This window comes from Betta splendens, chromosome 5, assembly GCF_900634795.4.
Source record: "Betta splendens chromosome 5, fBetSpl5.4, whole genome shotgun sequence".
Lineage (NCBI taxonomy): Eukaryota > Metazoa > Chordata > Actinopteri > Anabantiformes > Osphronemidae > Betta > Betta splendens.
The window spans coordinates 17,345,971-17,361,758 of NC_040885.2; the positions used below are offsets into that span (position 1 = coordinate 17,345,971).

General features: G+C 43.6%; 1 protein-coding gene across 2 annotated transcripts in view; it reads left to right on the forward strand.

Annotated features, from left to right (window-relative positions):
* The first annotated feature begins 4,351 nt into the window (after positions 1–4,351).
* igsf21a (immunoglobin superfamily, member 21a) overlaps positions 4,352–15,788 on the forward strand; it is a 148,585-nt gene continuing 137,148 nt past the window's right edge. Inside the window, exons 1-3 of one of the 2 annotated variants that reach the window (XM_055508707.1) lie at positions 4,352–4,813; positions 10,714–10,922; positions 15,399–15,488. In XM_055508707.1, coding sequence (XP_055364682.1) covers positions 15,472–15,488 — 17 coding nt within the window. In that variant the 5' untranslated portion in view covers positions 4,352–4,813; positions 10,714–10,922; positions 15,399–15,471. The remainder of the gene's footprint in view (positions 4,814–10,713; positions 10,923–15,398; positions 15,489–15,788) is intronic. The other variant, XM_041070803.2, reaches the window with a different exon arrangement.

Consider the following 15,788-nt stretch of genomic DNA (forward strand, 5'->3'; position numbering starts at 1 on the left):
GTTCTGAAGAACCAGTGCTGTGCAGCATTAATGAGGGGACACTTTCTGTCAGCAGAGGCAGAGGTCCGTCCATCTGTCCATCTGTCCATCTGTCCATCTGTCCATCCGTCCATCCGTCCATCTGTCCATCCGTCCATCTGTCCATCTGTCCATCCGTCCATCTGTCCATCTGTCCATCCGTCCATCTGTCCATCCGTCCATCCGTCCATCCGTCCATCTGTCCTGACCGCGTGGCTGCAACGCTGCAGCTCTTAATTCACCGCAGACTCTGATCAAATCCAACCATTTTCAGCAGCACCAGTTTCTACAGATGACGTTTTAATTTCCAAACAGCCAAACGTGTTAAACTCTTCACTTATCAACATCACTGTGATCAGACCGGAGCCCCTTTATTCCTCTGTCATGTTTGCTGTGCTATTACTCAGTTTTATCCGTTAATTACTTACCAGTCCAAACAAACAGACAATAAAACTCAACTCCTGCTCATGGATTTTAAAAACAGTGCCACAGCAGCAGGCAGGAGAAATAAGGAAGGCGAGTAGCACAGAGGCAGCCAATTCTCCAAAACCTATTGAGAATAACTCTCACCAGACAGATGAGGTGAGAATGAAAATAGCAGCGTACAATAGAGGGAAGGCTTTCTTTTCTTTCTCTTGCCTGTGATCGGTAATCAGTGAAGCAGACAGAGAGAGTAATCTCAGAGAGGGTTCAACAATTCTGCCCATCCTGAGATTACATTATTTTCCCAAATTGCAAGTGAAGCCTCTCAATCCACCAGCCAATGAATCAACGGCGCAGGCAGGGAGGAGAGAGCAGCACGCTGTGTCATCTAAGACAAGGCGTGTGCGCGGCATCCCATTAAGGACAGAAAACACCTGGGAGAACGTCGCGAGGAACATAATGGCAGAGTAGTACAGTGCTGGTACAGCAAATAATTTCACAGGCCCTTATTAAAAAAGTTTCTCAGAGAATTCTCAGTCCTTGGAAACAAATAAATGCCTGAGGTGAAGGTGAAGAGAGGAGTAAAACCTACAGTGATATGGGATGAAAATAATAAATTAACCTTCTATTCGTATGTCATTTTTATAAATACAAGCGTTTTGTTGCAGCATGAGGCAGAGTGGACAGAAACGCACACGTGGGCTTGTTTGTAGCGCAAAGGAAAATTAGGTCGGACGCTTGGCTTCCTCACTTTATTGATAGCATCGATTGTTCTGCTGTAATTAAATAGCATCCTAATTTGTGCAAACACTCTGTGAAGTTAATGTTTGGCTACAGTCGTTGATGAAAAGCATTTTGTCAAACAGTTACTGAAAACACAAAACTATAGGCGTCACATCACTGATTACATTTGCAGGTTTTGTTTTTCCTTCTACTTCTCTGAACCGTGAGAGAGTAAAAAAAACAATACACCAAAACCACACTTCATCTGTGTAATGCAGCATGTAAGACTCATAGCGAGGAAAAGCACTTGTCCTTCCACAAATCCATTTCAGTGTAGTTGCTCTGGGCCTGACGCACCTTAACCAGCGTGTTTGGTTGGCAAATCAATGCCTCTGCTGCACCAAGGAACATAATCTACAGGAATATTGATTGTGGGATTGTGTGGCACCTTTTCCCATCTCCAGAGACCCTTAAGCGCGCACACGGCAGCGAGGCCCGTGGGAAGCGTCCGATACGTGGATCTTCATGGTTCTTCCCTCTAATGAAGGCGCGCAGCCTTAGTGGAGAAAACAAATAATTGACTTGGCTGTTTTTCATTTGGCTTCTTAGGGAAGCAGCGTGTGCTTCTCATACAGTAGCGCTCGGCTCCATGCGCAGAGGTGCAGCTCGGCCGCTGTCTCCGCACAGAGCAAACCGTGGGAGCGGCGCATGAGGAACCTCAGGCTGTTTTTATAAATAAATGCTATTTTAATATGTTTGTCATTTTCAGTTCATTATCGGTGTATCTGAATATGAAAATGACTGGACTAATTCAGTAGAACATGACCCCAGGCAAAACTGGGGGGAAATAAGCAAACGTATTACCTAGACTTGATAATACCAATTAACTTTTTGCAAATATTAAAGTCTCTGGGTGAAAGCTCATTCGAAATTCTCACGACACAGTGAGAAGAAGTGATGAAAGCTTTGAAGTGTGCCACTGAAAAGGACTCAGCTTGACTTATCCATCATCAAACATATGAAAACTGTTTTATTGCTGTCGGACAAAGACAGAAGCAAGAATTTCATTAAAATCTTAATGTCAGTGTTTGTTAATATTCCTTAAATACATTAGTATTAGATGATGCTGGACCTGTGCAGCTACATGTATGTGGTTCTGATTAGCTGAGCCCAAACGGGGACCAACCCCTTGCAGGATCCAGTCTTTTGAATCGAGGGACAGAATTACAATCAGTACTGATTGTAATCTTACAGTGTTACAGTCATCTGCTCCCTTTAACCTTGTTTAAGGCAAAAAATCTAGAATAACCACCTCCACTGTTCATTTACCTGCACGTCTGTTCTCTTTTTTTCTGATCCATTTCTCATGTGACCAAATTCCCCACTGGCAATGACAGATGTGCAGTCACAGTGACCTTTGACCTCTGGCCAGTATCTCTTCAGCTGAAGTACCCTCCCAATTTCAAGAGACCAGAAATGATCAAGAATATTAAATAAACACAATAAATGCTTTGGAATAAGTGTCAATACAAACACTCGCAAAGACATAAATCCCATTTGTGCAGTTGGCCGTGTCCACAGCAGGTGCAGACGTCTGAGGGATTGGGCATTTCGCTGACCTTCACTGTAATTGGAGTTCAGCATCAAGCAAATGATCTGAAAAGTTGGTGGTGATTGTGTCTTAATGCACAACTGACCACAATAAGTCACGCTGATTGCATTTTAATGCTGTGCGGAAAAAACAACAATGTTAATGGTGTGGTGTTGGCACAGCGCGCCCAGTGTTGACAGAGACTTATCTCACCCACTGCGGTGACAAGTCAATCAGTGTAGGGGCCAGTGCCAAGTGCTTGTTGTTGCTTTGTGTCTCTGCTGGAAGGGTCACACTCATTACGCCTCGCACTAATCCATCCGATCCCTCACGTCCCTCAACACCTCGCGCCTTGATCACGTCCGCGGTTCAGCACCTGTGACTTATCTGCCGCATATGTTGCGCAAACAGCGACTGACTCATAGGGTTCTAATTGCTTCACTGGATTTCACATTTAATGAGATACAATCTTCGCTGCCCCGCTACACATAATACATCTGCTGATAGCAATAACTCACTGATTACTCTGGCAGAACTCATTTTCCAGCTCATATTTTGTGATGGAGAAAACCTGCCCATCAAAGTTTAGACGCCGTCTTATCAGCAGCTTGTTTAGGGGGAGATCAGTTCTGTGACTGCAGATGCAGGTATTGTGCACCAGGTGAGCTGCTCGGTGCCTTTTGTATTTATACTCATATTATAGTGAACTATAATACACCCTGTGCTGTTGTTCGGCGAGTTTTGAATTTGTTCGCTACAACTTTTCCAGCCCATGGGGTCAAAGTCCAGTATGTGCGTCTCAGCTTGGAAAGGTGAATTTAGCAGAGGTGACAACAAGTCGCAGAGAACCCAGGGTTCTAATGGCGGTCGGACGCTGCTCCGCTCCCTGCGCGGGCAGTGACAGAGCGCTGCTCGCTGCAGCTCTGCATGTGCTGCACCGGTCATCAGTCACGCAGGTGCATAGAGGTGAGGGTGGCCACATCCAGACCTGGATTGAGCGCTGACTGATGGGTTATTGCGCTAAAGCTCTGCCACAGAGGCCGGCCATCTATTAATGTCAGTCCTGCCGAGCGAGCGCGGGGTCTGGGGTCCAGACAGTGTTGCTATGGTGCATTTAATTTTACAGCAGACCCAATGGTTCACATCCACCATATGAGCTGCATTTCAGCTCCTCTTGGATTCGCAGTTTAGAAGTGTGCAAAATTATAGTGAGCATGATGTAATTATGTTGAGAAAAAGAGAGCGATAGACTGGCACACCTTTCTATGTGGGCCTAAAAGTGGCACTGTGATTTAAAATGTCAATAACTCTGCCTATTCTGTTCGTGCTAGAATTGTGCTGATTGTAGCAGATGAAAATTGATGTTATTTTCTATGTTATTTATTATGTCTGATGGCGGCTTGATTTTTAAAAATGAAACTGATGTTGAATCAGTTTGACTCAATAGATTGTCAACCGTTTTTTGCCTGGTATAAAGAGTGAAACAGCGCCCCCCTCGGTGCTATGCGTTGAACGTCTGGTCAAACGCTTTATTGCACCGCCGACACTCGTTTACCTTAGAGACGATCTCTGGGTTAAAACGTGGAAAGCGAAGAAAATGACGTCATGGCGACGCATTAGCCGGAGGTCGAGAGAAGGCGGTTGCGATTGAACTTTCCACCAATCGTCACGGCGTTCCGTCTCACCTTTACTCGGTTTAACGGTTGTATTCGCGCATTTAGATATTAATATTAAGCGCAATTATGAAAGCGGATGTTTGGCGTTTTTAGTAATAAAACAACTTTACTAAACTGCCAAAGTTTTAATCAACTGTGACGGTAGCTAATGCTAAATCTACAGCTAGCATAGATGTGACACTTTGACTGTAGCTGCTAAGGTTCTGCCTCGTGCAGAGCATTTTACCGTCCACAAAGAATGAAGAGGCGCGTGAGGAACGCGCGTGGACAGGACAGAGTGTGTGGAAGGAGCTAAAGGCCTCTGTGAAACCGTGTGACCTGCTTATTGACCAGTTCACCACCAGGACAGGAGCGCCGCCTTCCTCCCACCTGGGTAAATAAGGTGCGTCACCTTCGTCCCTGCAGCTTCATATAATGATAAGGAAGCACAGCCTGCATGCGTGCATGTTAATTATACTGTCCACGGAGGTCTGTCAGTCTCGTGTTGGACACGTGTCGACCAAGCGTCCCCTCACTGAATAAGTCCTGAATGAATGTTGGTTTTATTGTAGAACACATGCTGTTCATTGAGAGTCCAGTTATTCACATTTGACAGTGTTGGGTGGTGTGTGTGTATTAATGTAGGAGCTAGTCCTGCTTCTGCAGGCGCTCTATTAGCTCATATTTTTGCATTACATTATCTGTACGAGGTGTGAACAGTCGTTTTAGGGGACGTGGGTTCGATGCTTTGTTTTGGTTTCCTCAAACATTTTGCCACTGCCACCGATGAGGGACTGTGGAAAAATCTGATGCTTTGTTGAACTTGCCGTCCTTCCCAGCAATGTAATATTCATTCTGTCCAATACACATGGTCAAGTAATATGGAACGCCATATTTTACAGAAGAGTCTCGCTTGAAGGCGAAACAGCAAGGAGAGAGAAAGCACATCATGGGAAAAAAAACATTATTCAGCGACATTTTTTTTCTCTAGAAACCTGGGCATGCACAGGAAAAATATGGGGGAGTGTGTTTTGTTTTATTTTTTATTATTAGGCATTTTTCCCAGGGGACTCACTGAAGACTGTTGGGAAGACTGAGGGAAAATGAAAAATGCTAACTTTAGTTTATGAGATTTTTTTTCATTCAGTGGAAATATATAAATATAGGAAATAGTGTTGATATGAGATGATGGAATAAGAATGACATAGGTCAGAGCCACACTGCTTCATCTTAAGTGTTTGTTCACGTTAGGAAATTAATCAGGAAAACAGTAATATGTGAGTTAGGTATAATATTTTAACGGCCAACTGGCTTAGTCGTCCTAATTAGGAGATGACGTGAAGCTTAATTCTCTGAAAGCTTCTATATTTTACATGTACAGTAGGACTTTGTGTTAGTATTTTGTATTATCATGATTTTTCCCACCTTTAGCACTTGCAAATGTTCATACATGTTTTTCTTCTTAATTTGATTTTGAAGTGTGTTTGGTTTTTATGTTGTGCTTAATTGGTTAAGTTAAAACAATTAGCTATTAAATATAGCAGCGACATCTGAGAGAGCTATTCTGATCATGGCAGTGGCCTTTGAAGATACTGTAAAAGTAAATGTAACTGCTAAACACATCAAAAACTAAACAGCCCATATACAAAGAGTTTGCTTTTATATACAGTAAGTTATCATTCATATTTATGAGACCACATCAAGAGTTAAAGACAGAAGGTTGCCATCAGCACTGGGAGTTAAAGCTAAGTGCTATAAATAAAATGAGACCTACATTACTAATGTCCCACCCCATTGCTAGACCTCTTTTAAACCAAGATAAACCTTAAAGTTAAACTGAAAATAACATGTTTTTCTTGGATGTTTGTGGCTCATTACGCTTAAGCCTGAGGACAGTAATCTATGAGATTACAAATAAGTGGGCCCTACTGCTGGAAGGCAGTATCTGTGCATTTTTGCGTGGGGAGAGAGAATTTGGCAGGCGGCTGTCAAGACAGTGGATCAAAGTCCTTCTCCCACTGCAGTGGCTCATCACAACAACAGAGAATGCAAGTGAGAGAGTGAGGGAGAGCGCTTGGTAGAGAGAGATAAAGGGGGACCGGGATCTTGGAGAAGGACTGCTTACGCCACTCTTGGTTGGCTTACCGTGCGCTCTTGCCTCACATTTTAGGTCCAAAGCCCATACTGAGCATGGCTCAATAGAGCACTCAAGTCAGCAGGGAAGACTAGATGTGCTGTCAGTGTCGGTACATTTGAATAGGTGGCTACACATGGATGCATACAGACCAGTGTCAATATGCAAAACAGATGCCAATATTTAAAGATGGTATCGTTAGTAAGGTTAAAATTAGGACGCTTTAGCTCACAATACATCAGTAAATATTCTGGAGGCATTACATGTTGCACGTGTTACAGAACATGATATTTTTAAGCATTAGGGAAGTGAAGAGAAGAGTTACCATACGTACTACCCTACCTTCACAGATTACTCACAAAGTCTCTCAAGGGGAGCACATGTAATCCATGTATCCTCCACTGCAACCTCTGTGCCCTGTCTGAATGCTTTTCGCTGCTGCACCCAGGAGTGCATGTAAGCATAAAATTCTGTCTCTGGCTACAGGCGTTTTCCATGTGACTTGATATCAGTGGACATTAAAATAATGTCAAATCCACAGACGGCGAATGGATTTATGCAGACAAAAACAAAACTTCAATTAAACTAAGCTTTGGGATTATTGCCACTATCGAGGTGCCCTTGAGCAAAGCGCCGTGGCCGCCGTTGCTCTGATGGAGCTGCACAGTGGTCAGCCACAATCTAATTTAAAACAACGTGCGATGTGAGCTGTAGCACAACGGCCTAATGGCAAGATGCTGAAACCGGGTGAAGAAAGATCCAACAGGGATTCGGTGCAGATAATCAGAGAGAAAATTGTGTTTTTGTTATATTTTGCAAAGATTGAATTCGTTTCAGCTCTTCTCACACACACGCTCCTGTGTTTGGACATTTATTCAGAGAAAAAGTAAAGAAATATCTGCAGTGCCTGTCACAGTAACAGTTAGCGAGAGCTCTCTCCTTCTCTGTCTTTCAGCATTCATTATTAATCAGAGAATGTTCTTTTTGCTTTCATGATCGCTTTGATAATCAAGGTTGCTGATGGGAGAGCGCACATTTAAAATTGATAGTTTGAGCATGGACTACTCAAGGGACAAAAGTGTTAATTAATTAAGCAGTAAGGTGAACAGAAAGTGCTCCGGCTGTGCTGAGAGTTCTGGAGCCTCCTGAGAGTTTCCCCCAGACCCCCCGGTTGGATCAATCATAATGCATTATCAGCATGCACCGCCGAAAACTGTTCGTCTGTTTTATATAATTAAACTTTCTTCTCATTATGAAGCCGTGTATTTTAGCAATTTAAACCCCTTAACAACAGCAGTGAAGTGTAATTACTTCTATATTTTATTTGCCTACTCACAATAACAGCTAAATCTACGTAAACAGCAGAAACATTTGTGTTTCATAGTAAACAGACCTGACGTAAATTGTTTAAATCACATTCAAAGCAAAACAGAAGACGTCTGTATCACATTGAAAACTATGCAAAACATAAAGTGCAACAAAAATTTTGTTTTAATGGTCGGAACCACCACCCGCATCTGGTCAGCTAAAGGAGGTGTGGGTGTGCGCTCACAAAGGGAAGGAAGTGACTTAAAAACAATAGGACCTGACAAGCATGTAAGAGCCATGGCTATCATCTAACACTTGGTGATGGGTACGATCGCACCGGTGCCAGCAGTGTCAGCACGACAACACAGGGACGCCCGAAGTGACTCTAACCCTGAGATGAAGACGCTGCTAATTGAATATTCAGGCTTCAAAGTTATTACAATTAATCCTGTAGAGACCACACGTCTCTAAATGTCACAGCAAAGCGTTTAATGTCAACGTCTTGGTGGCGCTAGAGGTTAGATCAGAGGACATGGTATCATGTGGACTCTACAAATGCACATCTTATAGCAAACAAGTAGAAGCTGAAAGGAAAGAAGACTGATTTACTCTCTTTAGTTGGGAAAACAGAAATTGGTATCTACTGAGCAAATCATTGCAGAAGGAAAGTGTTTGATTTACAGCATGGCCACTAATGAATAATAAAGTGATTAGTGACATTATTATATTTTATGATTATTGATAATATGACTTAATGGCTTTTCATTTTGTTTTACCAGCACTGGCCACATAAAGGGCTAAATATCACCTACTGCTACTCTACAATAAAAAGCTTTGGTTTAAACATTTGTTCAGTACAGATTGCACTGTAAAATCATGATGATATCTTTACTTGTACCTGCTGTTTTGTATCAAGGTGTAAATTAAAACTTTACTGTAGGTCTGGAAGAAGCGTCAAATGAAAAATCGTTTTGTGGGCGTTTTGTCTAAGAAGCAACAGCTGGAGTCACAAATGACAATGATGCTGTAGCAAGGACAGCAGGGGTAAACTGTTAAAAACCAGCACGAGGCCACAGCACACGGAGCCTTCACTGCCACTGAAAGCTGATGCGTTTCATCAGCGGTGGGGGAGATGCCTGTGAGCACAAACAGATAAAGAGAGCTGTGAGACTGCACCAAACGTGATCGTAAGAGAAGCCAATTTCATGGGTGCCATGAATCCCGTGCAGAGTGTGTGGCGTGCAGCTATTTTATGAGAAAAGCAAAAACCAGGCTGTGAACACGGTGTAGAACCAGGACAGCGCTTTTACAAGGTCAGGAATTGAGCAGTTGTGAGCTTTGGATCGTAGGAGAATGAGTTGAATGTTACTTTTTAAGTAGTGGGAGCATCAGCGACTACTAGTCCTTCATGTGTGTCACAGATGGACGTTCACATCTCCAAAATTACTTTTTACTCAAAGCAACTGTAGAATACATGTTTTAGTTATGCTGAATGGCAACCAAAACACATATTCAACGAGTCTGAGAAGTGAAGTGCAGGAAGAATAATGGAGCAAATAAACAGCGCGGCTACAGGGAGAATTGGCAGGCCGCTGAAAGATGCTGGGTCCTGAGTGAGGCAGCGGTTTGTGCCGCGCACCTTTGTGCAGCCCCATAATGGCTTGTTGTCAAACGTGTTGACTTGTAAAAACAGTGCATCGTCACAGCTGGAACACTCGTATTTATATGCCACATTTTAGAGGGAGCCATTTATGCTCAACAGGGGAGAGATGAGCAACACTAATCATAGACTCAATGTTCTAATAAGGAAAAATCTGCACGTTGTGGTGATGCTTTCAGGGGAAAACTCGTAAACTCGTCCTGTACAATTATAAAGGTGTTGTTGTGGAGCAGAGCTACAGTTCAGCAAAGCGTCTCACAAACACAGTTGAAGAAATGGGTCGTTCGGATGCAGACGCTATAAACTACCTGGACTTAAATGTCCGTGAGCTCCACTGGCTTGTTTTTCTACAGGTTTCCAGGTTAAACAGATTGTAGTTGTCAGCAAATTTAAAATATTGCAGGCTGAAGAAGAAAAATCACATTCAGTCACTAGTTAAAAAAAAAACGGCAAACGAAAGATTTGTTTGTAGTAAAAGATAAAACAATGTCAGCTTCTTCTTCATAAAATGTTCAGTGAAAGGAACAAAAAGCAGCCAGTGACGCTGCTCCTCACTACGAGCTGCTGTTTGTAGTGAAGGATAAAAGATAAGCAGTGCACCTCACGCAAGTGTTTAAGAACAGAGGAAGACGTCTTTGCTTGTGTCTGTTGGACCTCAGCGCTTTGCTTCCCTCCATCATAAACAATACACCAGCTCATAACCCGGGAAAAAGAGCAGAGCAAAGCATGCTGGGCCACGGAGGCAGGTCCCTGTGGCAGGTCACGGGAACAAGAACTAAATGAAACAGAGTGGACAGTTGACTCCTTCCCTCGTCCTCTACTGAGAATCTACTCTTGTACTTTACTTTCCTCGTTCCTTCTTTAACTACTGTATAATAGGATCCTGATCTCACACAGCAGAGGTTCTTTTGTTGCAATGAACAATGGTCACTAATTCTACCAATGCGGTGGCCCAGGTGCCGTGAGCACATCCAGTTAGGTTAACTGGACTCTCCATATGCTGTAGTGAGTGGTTGTTTGTTCATATGTGGCCCTGTGATGGACCGGTGACCCTCGTATTGATGTTTTTTTACTCTTGCTGTTATTATAGAGCCAGCAGGAAATAAAGACGATGAGGAGCGATATAGAATGACATGTGACAGCGGGAATACACCCGGCTCGACTTGATCTGAGAAATTGTGATTCACACTTTGTCCCGTAGGTCACCCGGGGCCCTTCGCTAAGGAGATCCCGACTGATAGCGCGTCTGTAAAGTGGAGCCGCATCAGTAGAGATGTGGATGATGAGGCCGATCCAGTGCAGATGTCTGGCGTTGTTTAGGAGTGTTTCCTGTGCTGCGGTAGAAGACGCACTGTGAGCGCTCTCGTCAGAAATGACACCTTGTGGGTGGGACAGGACAGCAATGATAAGGTGAGAATGGACCGGCCACAACAGAAGTTCTCCAGGTGGGAATGAAAAGAGGGACGAAGCAGGACGAGGCAGGAAGGGTGCGCGGCTAAACTCTGTTAGGCTCTGGTCAGCAGTGCGTCGGTGCGATGGCCTCGTTTTACTCAACACTGATGCACGAGCAGCGTGCGACTCCTCTCATCTGGTGGTTGCTGTCTCGCAGCCGTTGCCTTTGTGCCGTTCATCAGGGGAGCGCGTGGTAATGAGCAGATGGCTGGGAGTGCCCAGGTGAAGGCACGACACGGAGACGCGTGTATGTCACCACGTTGCTTGAATTAAACTGGCCTCCGACTGTTGGTACGATGCCTTGGGCCTTGTGATCAGCTGATGTACGACTAACGGAGCCTTCAGCTTGAGGTCCCATGAAAGGGCTGCCCTCAGCTAACGGTGCTGGTGATCAAGGCGACGCAGAGTGCGACGGGCGAATCCGGTGGTACGGAGTTCAGTTCAGTTTATTTATATAGAACTGGATCAGCAAAAGTCATTTCAAGGCACTTTACAGTGTAACAGCTGTAGAGACTGCCTTTGTAAAGTCAGTTGCACAGGATCCGGTTGTTCTTGCTCTAAGTGGATGTAAAGGAAAATGAATGAAAACTATCTTCAGTGTTATTTCAACTTGAAGAACAGATGTAAGTAAACGGAAGATCTGAAACGTCCCAGAGGAAATCTGTTTATTTAGACAAAAGGTGGATGCCGCCGTTTATCTCGTCTCCAAAATGCACAGAATCTCAGTCGCTCTATTTTTACAAGCAACTATTGTTATGGTAATGGCTTCCTTATGATATAACACATCTGTCTGTATGGATTTCAGGCTGACGCCGTGCTTCTATAGCACACTGTGCTGATCCTCCTGACAGGCTGCGAGTCTTAAGGTTGCGCTGCACTTATTGATTTTATTTCCTCAGCGTGGTGGTTCTCAGGCCCTTCCTTGGTGGAGTTGTTCCAAAAGGGCACAACCCTTTCACAGTGTATAGGATCCAGGTATCTCACGTCCAGAAAAGAAGCTGTCTTTACAGTGAATAAGGTGGGAAGGTGGAGAATCTCCTTCTAAGTAGCCGTAGTGGAGGCTTTTTTATTGTTGTTTCCATGGTTATTTTATTTCATTATGTATCTGCGTGTTTATGACCCTATTGACGGCCCCTCCAGCAGCCCTGTCACCCAACCCATTGTTTGCTTTTATGTGCTGTACAGTAAGACGCCTGCACTGACTCATCACGCTTCACTATTCCTTTTTATCTATTTGTTTTCACGCAGGTCATAAGAAACGGCATTAAAGGGAAGTGGGCTCAGCGTTTCAGTGTCATCTGCAGGTGACACAGCCTGAGAGTGGGTGAAGAATGTGGGAAGGAGGATTGATTTGATGCATGCGAGACTCCAAAAGGAAAATCAATATGCTCGCCACAACCCACCATTGACTTAACCGCACATGCCAAACACCTCAGAGTGGAGCTGGGAGCAAATGTTGCCACAGTTTGTTATAGATGCGAGGTGCTGATATGATCCGTGAGCCTTGCTTTGAAGTTCAGCACATCACCTGCCGTAGGAAACCCACTCAGCTCCTCCCGAGTCGGGTCAGAATAACATTATTGAAGGGGGTGGCTAACGCACTCCCTGCTACTTGTGTTAGTGTCAGACGGAGCTCAGTCTGTGGGCGTTTGGACCGACTCGGTTTCCTTTAATTGTACATTTTCCTGCATGTCATTATATTGTTTCTGTTTTTGCTACTGGATACGTTTCGCATAATAGCTTATGCAAAAAAAATCCTATGCATCTTAACCCCACAGTAATAAACTATAAAACTGTCGGCTCCAAAGTTAATTACATGCCATAGTTTAAAATATTCCTTTTATTAATGCATTAATGCAAAAAGTCGTCGTATGTTAATATTTTTACTTTTTATTTAACTTAAAGATGAAAACGTATTAAAATGGGAGCTCGGACATTTTGTAATGCAAATTAATACACACGAATCAGATTGCATTTAATTTTTATTTTCATATAATTCATTTTGGTGAGTAAAATACTGTGCATGGAAATATATGTTAAAGTCTAGTAGGACTGGATGTTGCTGTGTATTTGCCCCCTTTACGTTTGTCCAGTTGGGTTCACAAAGTGTAAACGTGGCCACCGGTAACTAGCTACCAAGCTCATACATTAGAGTCTTTGTTACTCTTTCCCTGTGAATGATCCACAGTTTCACTTTCACAGTGCCGTGTTCCTGGAGTAAATGAATTATGACACCACCGTTTGACTATTAAAGGAAACCGCTGGAAGCACCTGTCAATCTTTGCCCCTAACTGACAGCCCTGTTTATCTCGACGTTCAGCTTCTGTCCTCACTGGAATTAAACCCAGCCAGGACAAAGTGGCTTTATACCAAATGTGAGCTATAATTGCGTTTTAGGGATGAAATGAAAACTACACTTTGTCACAAAATGAATCATCCTAGTTATAGCAACACTCGCTGTTATTGGACCCCCCCCCCCCCCCAACACACACACACACACACACCCACACACACACACACCCCGGATGAGTCCAGCAAAGACACAAAGACAGAGTGGCATTAGAGTTCAGCATGTGTCCCTACATGTCGGGCACGGCGCATACAAGGCCTGGACGCTGACTCAGCACTTTTGGTACCCTACGTCAATTAATTGAAAACTGAGTGGCTGTTACGCCTTTGCATGTGTTAGCACTGCTACAAACCATTGTCCAGATTAAGGAAGCAACAAAGCAGAACTACGTCCTCAAGATTAGTCCAATTTCCGAAATGTCAGCGACGGGCGCAGAGAACCTGAAACCCGTTTTGAAATTAAAGCAAGAAAGCAACAACCTCAAACCACACTGTCCACAGCAGTGCTGAGAGAGGCCTGAGACGTATGAGGAGGAAAAACTAATGGTGTCTGTTAGAATATGGAGCAGGTTCACCTCAAACGTTTTCAGCTGCCAAATTTATTCAGCTACTGCAAAAGACAACATGGGCAGCGTGGAGGCGGCCCTGCACTGCTGACCTTCCACAGAAATCAAATAACGCTAACGAGATTATATTTACTCACTCATATTTAGGTTATGACGCCAAATATTAACAGGAGTCTCACATTTTAAGGTCTAGACTTTACAGAGACTTAGAGAAATAAACCCAACGCTCTGGGTGACAGTAAGTCCTGTAAGGATACATTAATTATTTTATGTGATTTTTCAAACTTCATACTCAAAACTTTTGAACAATGGCAAAAATCCAGGTGAACATATCTGCTATGCAGTAAAAAGACATTTTACTGTGAAACCTCCTAAAAGCTGTGGGAGAATCGGGACTGAACATGTGAAAATGCCAATCCAGAGAAAACAATCTGTTTTTGTGCCTATACGTTCTGATTCAAAGAAATGGTGGCAAGGTAACAATAGCAGGAAAAAGTCTTTCATCTCTGATATAATAGGATTTCTATTTAGGATTGCAGTAACACCAGGGTGCCAAAACTCCTTCACACGTTAACCTGCAGTAGGAACAATCCTTTTAAAAGCCGTACAGGAAAGAGCCATGTCCTTTCATTACCGCACTTCTCAAATGCATGCGAGCTTTCATCTGGTTTCACAGTGCAAAAACCGGCTCTCATATCACAGAGAGGTTATCGCCACTTCCTCCTCATTATCACATCATTTGAGCAAATTTTCTCTTCTCTTCTCTTTAAATACACGTGTTCATTAGCTCCTCTATAGTGGCCCATCAGCCATTTTGCAGAATATAGAATTCCCTGAGCCGTGGCGGCGTTTGCTAATTGCTTTAGATTTAAGGCTAACGATGGGGACTTTTGGCTCTGCAGCCCTGACGCATCTTTTTTTGTTTCGGTTCTATTTACCAGTGGATTCTCACGTTTTCATGGTCCTCGTCGTTACAGTCGGCGTGCACATGGAAGCCGGGGGAGATGATGTCGTGAGGGTGAAGCCAGACTTCAAATGAGTTCACAAAACCCATATCTGCTTTCACGTGGTGTTTTAAAAGCATGTGGTGAAAATTTTAAACGGAAATTCTGTAATTTGACCTGTCACTACAATCGTAAAAAAAAATTGTATGAAAGTGAGTAATCTGTCAGTCTGTTAATTTAAGGGAGTAATGCAGCAGTCACTTGTTGGATTTTAAAGCTTAACTTAAGTCAAAGACAATCATTAGAGAACAAAGACGACACATCAGTTCCGTTCCTGCCACACACACACTGCATGCATGCAGTAGTATCAATTGCATAGTTATAGTATAGATGTGATATGCTAGTGTTACACACAGCTTTCATTGTAGCATCATTGCTGCCAATTCAAAGAGGTGTAATGTCAATATTAAAGGGAATATTTACACTCCTTGTTATGCACTGGCTCCTGCTCCCGCGTCTGAGCCACGCGCCTGCTGCCAGTGAATAAGTGTGTCCTTGTGACCTGTCTTCCACAGATCTGACTCCAGTTAGAATGGCGTGAGCTGGCAGTGGCTCCAGAGAGCGGGATGCCGTCATGCTGATTTGCTGATGGACCCCGATAGAAGGTAAGAAAAGCAAAGCCTGGATGTTCTCGTTGCTCTCTTGGAAGAACGAACTCCTCAGTGTTTGTGGGCTGAGGTCGCTGCCTCGCTGACGGCAGAGAAGCCCCAGAGGGACGCGCATCTCTAGTGGTGTGTTTGATGTGGGCGGATGTGTGCAAGCAGCATTAGAAGAGCCTGACTGGACAATTGGAAAATGTTTATAGTCTTAAAGACTTTGGTTTTAACTGTGTTTATTTCATTTAGCTTCAGCGTTTCTGTTCAATGGGATTTTATCCCATACAGTAGAAATTCAAGGCAGATCCC